The sequence below is a fragment of the Gambusia affinis genome, linkage group LG20 (genome assembly GCF_019740435.1).
Source record: "Gambusia affinis linkage group LG20, SWU_Gaff_1.0, whole genome shotgun sequence".
NCBI classification, from domain to species: domain Eukaryota; kingdom Metazoa; phylum Chordata; class Actinopteri; order Cyprinodontiformes; family Poeciliidae; genus Gambusia; species Gambusia affinis.
This window is the reverse complement of record NC_057887.1, coordinates 16,171,037-16,183,108: the sequence shown is the minus strand read 5'-3', so window position 1 is coordinate 16,183,108 and position 12,072 is coordinate 16,171,037. Positions and strand designations below refer to the sequence as shown.

The following is a 12,072-nucleotide window of genomic DNA, read 5'->3' as shown; positions in this document are numbered from 1 at the left end:
AACTAGCGACAGCAGCAACTAGCAAACACCTGGTGGAACTGTACGTCTGCTGAGCTCATCATACAAACTACTTCTCAGTCCAGCGCCCCTAAGAATGGTTGTAAATGGCATAAAGGAGGAGAAAAGGGCCGCAAAGACAAGGAGCTTCTTAAAGAGGCAGTGGCCAATGTCACGGTGGCAATTTATGAAGCCAGATTTATTTTAAGTCATGTTTGATAAATACAGCATTTATATAACAACTGAAGGAAATATAGTTTCTTAATTATGCTACTAAATGGCTTTATGTCCCTGGAAAATATATATCACCATCCCTTTAATGTAGAGAGTGAATGTTTTGCCCATTTATCTTTTTACAATAGCTCAAGCTGGTTTAATAACATGTGGTAACATCAGTTTTGAAGCAACACAACTAAATTCTGATTGACTTTGACTAGGCCTTTCACATAAATACAATACTAATCCTCCATTGTAGTTCTGGTTGTACATCTGAGGTTGCTGTCCAGCTGGAAGGTAAAGCTCCATTGCAGTTTCAGGTATTTTCCAGCCTTTAACAGGTTTTCCTTCGGGATTGCCCAGTATGTAGCTCCATTCAAGTTTCCACTGATTAGTCAGCTTCACCTTCCCTCTTTAAGAAAAAAAAAAAACATTCCCACAGCATTATACAGCTACCATGATTCACACTGGGAAGAGGTGTATTCAGGTTAATGGATAATATTAGCTATCCTATGTATAGAATTTTGAATTTACGTGAAAAGGTTAAATCTGGCCTCACCTGACCAGAGCGCCTTCTTCCTCAAGTTTGCTTGGAATGATGTTTTATAACCAAACCGCACTATAAATTATATTCCTGACCTCTCTGCTGTGTTCCTTGGTTTTCATGGTGTTGATCCGGCAGGGAAAACACAACGCTCCATCCCTTTATGATGCTCTGAAACTCCTTCTGGGGAAACTTTCTGTCATTCTCAGACCAAGAGGAGTATGCAGTCCCTCTAGTAAATTCTGGGTCTGCCTTTTAGTAAGTCAAGGCTCAGCTTTTTCTTCGCCGTAACAGATTGAAGCAACGACACATTACTGCCGACAAGGCCCTATCCATTTCCTGCTTCATCCTACCATCACGCGGGAACAAGAAGGAAAGATACTTAAGCTGCTCTGCTTGAGGCAGAGACTGACCCAGAGTAGGAGAAAGCGAGACTGGAGCTTCTTCTGGTAGAGAACTACAACCTTACAAGAGCTGACTCTCAACTTGGACTCGGTATGTGAATCTAAAGAACCACAGGTGAGTACAAAATATTAATATGACTGGTTAAATGTAACACAAAACTCATGAAAAGCTTTAAATTGTGTTGCAAGAATTTAAATATTCAGAAGTATATTTGTATAAGTGACAGCAACAACCTATTAAAAATGTCAGGAAATTAAATAGAACTTTTTCCAATGAACAGTGTCTAATGGTGTACCTCGCAAAAGTATTTATACCCCTTCAACTTTCACACATTCAGTGACATTAGAACAGACTGCAGTCACATCTTGAGTTCAGACTGGAGCTGATTCCAGGCTGCAGGAGCTATCACACTGAATGCTTGCTTGAATTGACATCATTTTAAAAATGATGCATCTATTAAAAAAAATACATTTAAGTTTGTGGTTGCAATGTGACAGAAGCGGAAAATGTTCTAGAGGTCTGAATACTTCTGCCTGCCATTGCATCTTCTATTGAGCAGCTAGTCTTTGCCGGACACCTTGGAAATCTGGTTAACATGACCCGAGAGGTACGGATCATTTATGACAAGAATATTCCAGCAGTATTTATTAAGCCATGGCTTCATGCTTCAGTGTGATAATGTAACACTGTCTGACACTTAACTCTGCTCACCATCTTTGCCCAGGAGACATGCTATCCTAAAGCGTCTGCGGTTCCATCATGTGAATCTTAATCAGATACTTAGCCAGTCGAGCAGGTTTTTCCTCTCCCTGGTGAGAGTATCAACACATGGCTATCAGGCACAATTCACAGCCGCAAAGTGGCTATTTATTTTCTGCTCGGCATTACTTGACAAATAATTACTCAGGCTATTCAATTAAGCTGTGGAACTCACACAAATGGCCACAAACTCCCACTGTAGCACTGAAACATTATTCAGTGTTTTACAACTTGGTCTCATGAATAAAGAGGCCCACATATGCCGCGGGGCTTTGAAGCAGAGGGAGAGAGGCGACAAGGTGATGGCAAGCAGAAATATCATTAAGTCAGAACTATTTCATCCAGCAGAAAACAGAGCTGTTGTTGCTGGTGGTGCAGACGCACATAGTAATCTGGGGTGAAAGAACATGGTGTTTTTTCCACCTCGCCGCAGAAGAAAAACGTTTTTTACAAGGTAAATGTGGGTGTAGAAGGAAAAGTCTGTGAACGCTGCTTAAGCAGTATGGGCCTGGGAACCCTCCGTGGTCCAAAAATGTTTCAATAATTAATTGTAAATAAAGCTTTCCAAAACAATTCCAGCGCAAACCCTGCCAACTTTGTATTTGAATAAACAACTCCGGCAAAAACCTAACGATGTCAAATAATTATGAACTAAAATAGATCTTATTTAGTACGATGAGAGGTTATTCTCCAGAATAACCAAATGAGACGAACTTTGACTTTCTTTTTGCAAACATTCCCAAACATACTTGTTCTTATAAAATTTACAATGTTTATGCTGATCTTGAGCAAATAAACAGTCTTTGTAAGACAGCACTGATGCAGATCAAGCTCTTATTCGAGGCATATGAATATTTTCTGAAAATATATCACGCTGCATGATGGTATATGTAAGATTTAGACACGTCCAACTGCGAGTTCCTGCACCAACTGCAATGAAAACAAACTCAACTGATGCCACTGCACACCAGAAACGCAGTCATAGTAACTCATTCACATATTCACAATAAGAGGATTCAATTTGGCCTCAGATAGGAGTTTATATTGGCACTCCTGTACCCTTTCTTAACCAGCAGCTACTCATGCTAGGCCGGTAATATGCACCCATTGTACGGTAAATTTTTGACCGTGGCTGCGCACTTCCTGTACAACAGATGTACTTTGGTTGCAAAAAACCCCACTACTGCCAACAAAAGCAATCATCCGAGGCCAAAGTGAAACAGTATAACAGTCATTCAACGTGAAGTAGCCTCATGAGTTTGGGTTGTTTCAGGTGGCAAACATTTGCTCTTCTCACGGCTGAGTTTTGAGAGGCTGTTGGCAAGCCCGTCAATTCCTCTTTAGCTGAGAGTTTCAGCTTGATGATTAAGAGTTCAGTTGGCAGCACTGCTGCCTGGCAGCAAGAAGGTCCTGGGTTCGATTCCCGGCGCGGGGTCTTTCTGCACAAAGTTTGTATGTTCTCCCTGTGCATGGTGGGTTCTCTGCGGGTTCTCTGGCTTCCTCCCACAGTCCAAAAACATGACTGTCAGGTTAATTGGTCTCTCTAAATTCTCCCTAGGTGTGTGTGTGAATGGTTGTGTGTCCTGTATGTCTCTGTGTTGCCCGGCGACAGACTGGCGACCTGTCCAGGGTGAACCCCGCCTCTCGCACGGAAAGTTACCTGGAGATGGGCACCAGCAACCCTCCCGACCCCACTAGGGACAAGGATGTTAGAAAATGGATGGATGGATTAACAGAAGCTACATTAAGGCATTTGTAATGCTAGAACTGAAGCTTTTCATGACAAAAATATGAGTTCTCTACATGCTGTTAATTGCTGAGCCATCTGTATAAGCATCAATAGTGTTCTGTCTCCATTTCAATGGTTATGGAAGGATAAATCTTTAAGAGCAGTCTGGTCTACATGGCTGTTTTTCCTGAGATCCAAACCAAAACAGGTTGATCAGGCCATCACACTAGCTGCCTAAAACCAGCTGAAAAAATGCTAGAAGAGCCAAAAACCTCTCTCCCACTCAGATCTTTGAAGTTGGACATCCTCTTTGCCATCTCTTTAATCTTCATTTCCCCTAATAAATTCAGACCTGACTGGGCCAGAGTTAAATATTATTCTGTTAGCCAGTATCACTGCAAACATCGAACCAATCCTCCTATCAATCTCCCACTCCATTGTTTCCTTTTCTGTGAACAAGACTCGTAGATACTAAAACTCCTCCACTTATCTATGTTCTGTTTTTATTTATCTCTGGGGAAAGAAAGTAACTTGTTTACAGGTAAACATCAAAAATCAACATTGTTGAAGTTCTTAAATAAAACATATCAAAAAAACACTCTTCCTCTTTAAAAGCCAGTGGCTTACCCAAAGTATTTAGGTGAAATAAAGATCTGGGCTTTGACTTGATCATTTAGGATGTTCCATTTCTTACACCTCAACCAGGCTTTGGTGGATTTACTAGAATGTTTTTGGGTCACTATCATGTTGGAGGGTCCGGCTCAGTTTCAGCTTTATTTATTTTTTTTTTATATAGATATATATAGATGTACTGAAATAATTGCTAGAGACAGGGTTAGATTTTTTTTTTTTTTTTTTTTGCCCCCTATATTTAATCAACTTCTTTTGGTCTTTTTCAAACAGAGATTTGTTGATCCATTGTTTTTCCTTTTCAGAATTTGAAATGCCTCCCTGCATTGTGTGTGCCTTAACAGAAGTAGGATTTTATTGATCAGTGTCCATGGAGACCAGCCACGTGCAGAGCTGGCTGCTTCGATATGTTGGTGCCAGAACAGTGAAAGACAAAAAAAACAAAAAAACAAAAAACATTTTGGCAATTATGTTGATTACCTTGATTACAGATCCTGGCTTTGCCACAGTTAAAGAGAAAATTGCCTTTTGTGTTTAAAAAATAAAAAGAGATAAAAAGAAATAACTTGTTGTTTACATATACATTATGTAAAACACACACACAAAAAAACCCAATTACACAACTCTGACAAGAAGAAGTGAGACTATATCTGGAGAAAGGATAATCATAAACAACCTAAATAAATCCCACGGTTGAGTGAGAGCCACAGGATGTCTCCACAGCCGGCGTCACTGGCCTCTCCACCCTAACCCACTCAGGCCTGCAGGGCCGTAAATCTGGCTGGCTCTCCAGCAGGGCCGGGCAAACCTATACATACCCACTGGCACGGGACTCCCTGCCAGCAGCCAATCACCGAGCCCACACTCCTGACAGCTCATTACCACTCAATTAGGCAGGTGCACCTCCAAGCACAGCCTTCTGACAAACGCAGCCCTCCCAGATGCATGTTTAACATTGGAGAGAATTATATAGTGACAGCAAACACTAAACACCTCCCCCTTATCACTTGATTGCCTCAAGATTGAAATCCTATAATTGGCCCAGGCCATCGAGAGGAGGAGGGGAAGGGGGGAATAAATAAGTCGACGAATATGATCCAGTCGACTTGCAATTGAACAATAATGAATTCATATTCATAAGATGTTTGTTGGCAATTACAAAATCCCATCTGATTAGGAGCAATTTGAAATGACATTGTTCCATGCAAAATAGTATGTGGTGTCAGCCTAATAAGAGGAAGGCACATCAGAGCAGTCGCCTGGCTGCCGACATGACCTCTGGAGATGAGAGACATGCTGACACAGTGGGCTCGGCCGGTGACAGACGGGATTTGGCTCCCGTTGCTCTTTGTCCCCTTAAAACCTACTGCTTACACTCACCGGAGGGAGAAAATGAAGTGAGGATTGACTTTTACATTTTTAGCACCGATAGAGATAGACGTAACGAAAAGACAAGCAAATGAAAACAACAACAACAAGAAAAAAAAATGTTGATCCCACGAGAACAGATTCTAATCAAGATGAAATGATTTACAAATCTATTTAATAAGACTTGCCAGAAGTCAAACTTGGCATGTAAATGCGGTGGGGATTAAATTTCATCGGCAACCAAGACTGTAACTGATCGCCTGCAGACAAAGAGGGAGCCTGCCAGTTTTTTTTTCCCCCTTCTTCTTCTCTAACCCCTCCACTTCTCCATCCTCCCTCCCTTTCTTCCTCTCCCATGTCTGCATTTTGCCTCGTGATCTCTCCCTGGCTGTGTGGAAGGACAGGGGCAGCGCAGAGTGGTACAGTACAGAGAGGGAAAGAAAGAAAGAAAGAAGGAAGGGAAAATGAGGAATGGAGACAGGGAAGAGGGGGATAGAGATATAAAGAACAGTGGAAGGATGGAGAGCAGAAGGACGGTGGAAGACGGTCTGAAGGTCAGCGGGAGGACAGTGTGGTCCTCAGAGTTGGACACAAACGCAGCCGCAGTCACCTCTGTGCTAATCAGCCCTTCAGCTGCATGATGAGGTGTCAGATGTGTGTGAAAAACCTTTCTCTGCTTTTTTGGCTGCAAACTGAAGGAGACTAGTGAGGTGGACTAACACTGTGTGCGTGCAGGCGTGTGCGTGTGTGCGTGTGTGTATGTGTGTGTGTGCCACTCTGGGGTGTAAGCAGGCTGACGTGCAGCTTGTGGTGCCAGAGCTGCGCTTTTCGTTCCTGCCTTTGCCTTCATTTTTTTTCTCCCTTGCATATTATGCTTCAGTGACTGAAGCTGAACTCAGCTTTCCCCTGCAGTGAGGGCAGGAATACAACCAGCAATTAATGCTGTATACAGTGTACCAGTGTTAACAGTGTGAGGCATTCTGGTTCAACTAGCTTTGGTGCCTTGAAAAACAAACATTAAAAAAAGCTCCTTTTTTTTTAGTAGGGTTGTAGCAATAAACCCAGCCCATGAGACAATTCACGAGATTTAGTCATGAGGCTCAACTCTTTTGGGGTCCGCCTCTACCAGCTCTGCACATTTCAGACTAAAACTCGTCTTCATTTCTCTTCGTGAAACAGAAGAAGTTAAGTCTGATTGGACAGATGGCATCTCTTAACTGGATTTAGGTTTGGAGAATGTTTGGCGTAATTGCGCTGCTTGAAGCCTCTAGTCTTTTGCAGCCACATTTTCTTTCCTGTTTTTAGCTACACCAGTCTTCAAATCAAATCAACTCTGACCAGTTATACTGATGACTAATGATTTCTTTCCCTTTAGAAGGAAAGCATTTCCCTTAAGCTGCCAACACCATGCTTCACAGTGGAAATAATGTATTCAGGGTGATAAACTTAGCATTTTAATCTTATTATTTTACTATGCAAAGTATTGCAAATGCTGACCAAGAAATAACATTTTGTGCCATTTGACCTTAACAAAACAGCAACCTAGAAGACTGCTTCCTGCTCTTCTAGGTTTGTGGAGAGAACAGCTAAAGCACTGCAAAACCCCAAAATCTTTCCAAATATTCTTGGTCTACTTTCTGATGCAAATATCTTAGCATGCTTGAGAGAAGACAAAACTAACTGACAAGTAACTTTTCAGCAAGACATAGCAGCTTGTTTAAAGTCAATAATTCCTTAAAATTGACGACCAAGTATTAGTTGTAAGTGAAGCAATCTTCCAAAAAATTTACCCATATTAATATGAGAGAAATGTCTTGTTCAACAAGTTATAATGTAATTATATCATGTAATTGGAGGATAAATACAAATCAATGCCGTACTTTCATGTATTTATTTGTGATAAACTTTGAAAGCCATGTCATTGCTTTCTTTCCAGATGACAATTCTTGTTGGCGTATCACAAAATCTCAATAAAATCGTGTACAATTGCATTTGTGCTCGTAACGTGACAGTTTAGAAGATTTGGAGCAGCTGTGTACTGCCTGCAGCCCATAAAGGAAACCACCTTTGAGCGCTTTGGGTCAGGGAGGGTCTCCATTAACACCACGAAAAGACAATTATGTTACTGCTCGCTGCTTTCCTGAAAATAAAGCCACTAGAACAGTCTGGATACTTTGCAGGAAGTAGTATTCAGAATTCAGAATCTACTTCCTTGTATTCTTCAAAATAGGAGTCACAAATAAGATGTCGAGCTTAATATCCTTGACTTCACATACTCGGTGGGTAATAGCCATGCTGATTGCAACTGGATAGAGCTTCATGATCCAGATGAGAAATGTTTTGGCATTTTAATATTGCGATATCTTGTGCCACAAGACCTCATTATACTCTTTTTTTGATTTTAGGCGTGGCTAACGAGGACTGAGCTCGTAGGATAGATTGGAAAGGAGCAGCTGTGATCAGATCTGTGACCTAACAGCTCTGCAGCTTGTGCCTCATTGGTTGAATTTGGTGTACCAGGCCAGTTGGCAGGGGCGAGCATCTCCTGCGTCTATCCTTGGGTTATTTTCTGGCCATCTGTGCCCAGTCATTAACAGGCCTTTTCACAGTCAATTGTCTTGTTTCTCTGCTCTCTTTCTGTTAGTTACATTGTACACGGCCATGAGACACAGGGCCTCTTTTTTTCCGTTTTTTTTTTTTTTTTTTTTTTTAAGTAATCGGAGTAAGTTAGAAGAGGCCATTTTATTAGCAGGGGGCCAAGGAGAGCTGGTGCAGACATAGGTTAATTCAAAGTGGCATCATGGAGGATGCATCAAGCGGTGGAGATCAAATTACAGGGCAATGCGCTCAGTAGTAAGAAAGACAAGCCGGTGGTATGCTGCAGAATGTGTGCGTGCAGGCTGGGAGTGTTTAACAGCAAAAATGTATGTGTGTCTGGGAGACTAGAGGAGAGAGGAAGAGGGTGCAAAGGGAGAGGAGGAGGAGGGGGTGAGGAAGGTGTCCACAGAAGGCCAACGAGGGGAGGAGGGGGAGAGACTAACTGGGGCAGCATGCACAAATCACCTAGACCAATTAGAGTCACTCATCTTCCCTTTTTACGATTTCTGATGCTTACAGTCGTCATGGTAGGAAATAACTGTACACATCACTGCAAAGGGCGATGGCATTCAAAGAAAAAAACAAAACAAAAAGGTTTGCCTGAAATGCGTTTAGCCATTCCTTCTACTCGCCTTTGTTATTGGTCTTTGTGCAATGATTTGCCTAAGGACCCAGATTTCCTAGCAACAGCCTGCCACAAAAACATTTGGCAGGAGTTCAACATTCTCTCTCCCTCTCTTCCACTCTCTCTCCCTCTCTTTCTCTCTGTGTGTCTCTTTGTGAGAAATGGCAGTGCTGCCTCCCTGCTCTGCGTCTGCCACCAGCCCTGCTGCTGCTGCTGAAGCTGCTGCTGGATGAGGAGCCAGTCTGGCTGCAAGAGAGAGAGCCTTCTAATAATTCTGTTTTCATCCAATCACACCACATCGTAGCAGGCACCTTGAGAGAGCCTCTGCCAGGAATCATCAATCACCTTCTTAACACGCATGCCCCGACAGACGCAGACACATGTGCAAGCAAATAAACGTGGCAACACACGCACGCACACACACACACACACACACATGTGCGCGCCCTTTTTTTGGGGGGGGTAATTAAATTTACGGATCAAAGCGTACATGGCCGCAAAAACCACCCAGCAGCAGTTTAATACGAACAAAAATCAACAAGGCACATTAATACAGTGAAAAGGTTAGCGCAGAGAGAGGAAAAAATTTACAATCCAGCTGTAAATTAGGTAAATACATCTAAGTGCTCTCGACAAGGTTAATGGAGAGAGAAGGCCTCGGTGTATGCTAGTCTAGACACGCCACACAATATTAAGTGGGAATAGCTGTGGCAGTGTATCTAGATAAGTACTTTACAAGTGCCAATGGGACTCTAATAAAGCAAATGATCCCCCCTCCCAGTTTTGACAAAGAGGCCCAAGAGGGACGCTACAAACCGCATTTTAGATTCCAAGCACTGACAAACACCCATTTGTGGCCCGTCGATCCCCCCCCCCCCCCGCACCCCGCCTCCCGCACCCCACCCCTTAAGATCCCACGGAAGCTTTTCCCTGTGCACAAGACTGTCGGATGTGGGCAAAACCCAACTGCCAATTTGCAGAGGATGTGCCATGTTTGCTAATGTGAAGCAGAGGCTAAAAAGATGAGATCACACAAACTCGGGAGGATGGACGGGCCGAGCATAAGCAACGATTTATTTTATCTTCATTTTCTTGGCTTTTGTTTTCACTAAGCACTAAATTATGGGATCATAACAGCTTCTATAGCAGAGTTTGCAATGTGCAGTGTGTGGAGGGCCAGCTAGTTTCCTTTATACCAAGGATTGTGTTAGTGGCTTGGCTGTAATCACTGGCAACCATTGCATCATGTACATGCATGTACATATTTAGATATTTTTTACTAACTAAATTTAAGGACAGGATTTAAAATATTTTTATTTCCTAGCATTTTAGAGGCAAATATGGAGTTAATGTTTTAAAAAGTCTTTAGTATCTTCTATTACTGATTCAGTGGGTTACTGTAGCTGCTATTACAACAGCCTGTTTATTTCCTAAAAATTGAGATTTTCTATAATAATGCCAACATTTTCCAATGAAGCATGTTCAAAAAGAAGAAACGGATCAAATTTTACCTGTGCTATCTTCCACAGTCTTGCTCTCTCCCATTCTTTCAAAGTCTGAATGATTGATTTTGAACTCAAATTTTCCAGATTCCTTAAAAAGGCAGCGACTTTGCACCCGTCTAGTCAGACACCAATGTTCATGTCACGTGACTGTTTTACAAAACACACATCTGGAGTGCAAATGGCAGATATTTTGTTTGGTTGTGTCACTCGCTGATGGGAGGGCTCCCTGGGCAGTGAGCCATTTCCCGCCATATCACAAACCACCACTGGCTGTATCGCTGATTCATGCCAATAATGAAGTGCTTAAAGGAGTGGAATGCGGTGCGATTTCAGGGTTATCGTCTTGAGAGAAAACGTTGATCTGCGGGAATTAAATATAATCCCAAACAGTGAAACGTGAGCACGACAGGGCATCTTGCTCCACAAGCTCCAAGTGAAGACATTACCTCAGTAGCAGCATACATCTGTCCCCCTCAATCTGTGTGTGTATGTGTGTGTTTGAGTGGAAGATTGTGTAGGCGGTGGGGGGGTTAAAGCCCAATGAACTTGCATAATCAATTTTCACACTTTGGCAGCACCTGTTGGCTTGTCTTCATGTTAAAAGAAATGAATGAATACATTACATGTAGAACAATTTCACACCGCGCTGCAGCTTGGTGCACAAAGACGGGGGGTAAAAAAAGGGAAAATGGAGCTGTATTGTCTCAATAGGTAACATAGCTCATTTTCCCCAACAAAGGATGAATGGATATATTGACAATGCCGAGGGCGTGCTGAGGCATTTCCTGAATAAAGCCTCTTAACATTTTGTCCTCCTCTGGCTAACAGAGTTGGGGAACAGTCACTCTGAATATAGAGGGGTCTCACTTACCGCAATATAATAGACCTTGGCTTTCTCCACCAGCTCCCAGTTGCTGTCCAAGTCCAGGTGTTTTTCCTTTTTGTAGCAGTTTGCCGCTGCCAGGTTAGCAACAAGGGACCTGCCGAGACAGACCCCATAAATCTTCTGCCTCGCTTATCATCCATCTTAATTTTATCTCAAAAACATCCTTAAAAAAAAAACACACAAAGGCTGCAGACTTTTCTTTGTTCTTTCACCACATAAAAAGAATGATAATAGCGTCCCAGAGGGTTTGAACCAAGGTGAAATAAAGTCATGTAGATGTTTCTATTTTGCCGTTTGTTTGTTTTGTTATGTTTTTTTTCAAAAGCAGGCTATTTTAAATCATCAGACATTAAAGTAGGAACAATAGGCCACCTCCAAATAATTCATACTCTCACATCACCAGGAGAAATGGCTCGCACTTAACGAAGGTGGAGAAACAACAAAAACGCATTACTAAATGAGCACTTTAGCTGAGTAGTGGGAGATGGGAAGTGAAGCAGGTGGCCTTATCTTAACATAGCTCATTAGCCCGTCCTCATGTTCTTCTTTATGAGCGACCATCAAAATGAGAGCAGCCATCACAGCTACTTAGGGGAAAACTGTTAGGCGACCATATGACAGGAGAGCACTGCTACAGGAAGGGGGTCCGCTCTCGCATGGCATGAAGAAGCTGCTCGCCGCGGTTAGTGTCACAGAGAGGAGTAGCGGCACAGTAAGTTGATCAGAGTGCGATGACGAAGGCTGCGATATGACAGCGGGACTGTGTTTGACCCGGGCTGCGGTAATGGACTGGAAGGCTGGGCTACACAA

General features: G+C 42.6%; 1 protein-coding gene across 3 annotated transcripts in view; it reads right to left on the bottom strand.

Moving 5' to 3' along the window:
• adkb (adenosine kinase b) overlaps window positions 1–12,072 on the bottom strand; it is a 162,114-nt gene that overhangs the window by 79,917 nt on the left and 70,125 nt on the right. For all 3 annotated transcript variants that reach the window (XM_044103675.1, XM_044103674.1, XM_044103676.1), the window contains exon 7: window positions 11,248–11,356. In XM_044103675.1, coding sequence (XP_043959610.1) covers window positions 11,248–11,356 — 109 coding nt within the window. The remainder of the gene's footprint in view (window positions 1–11,247; window positions 11,357–12,072) is intronic.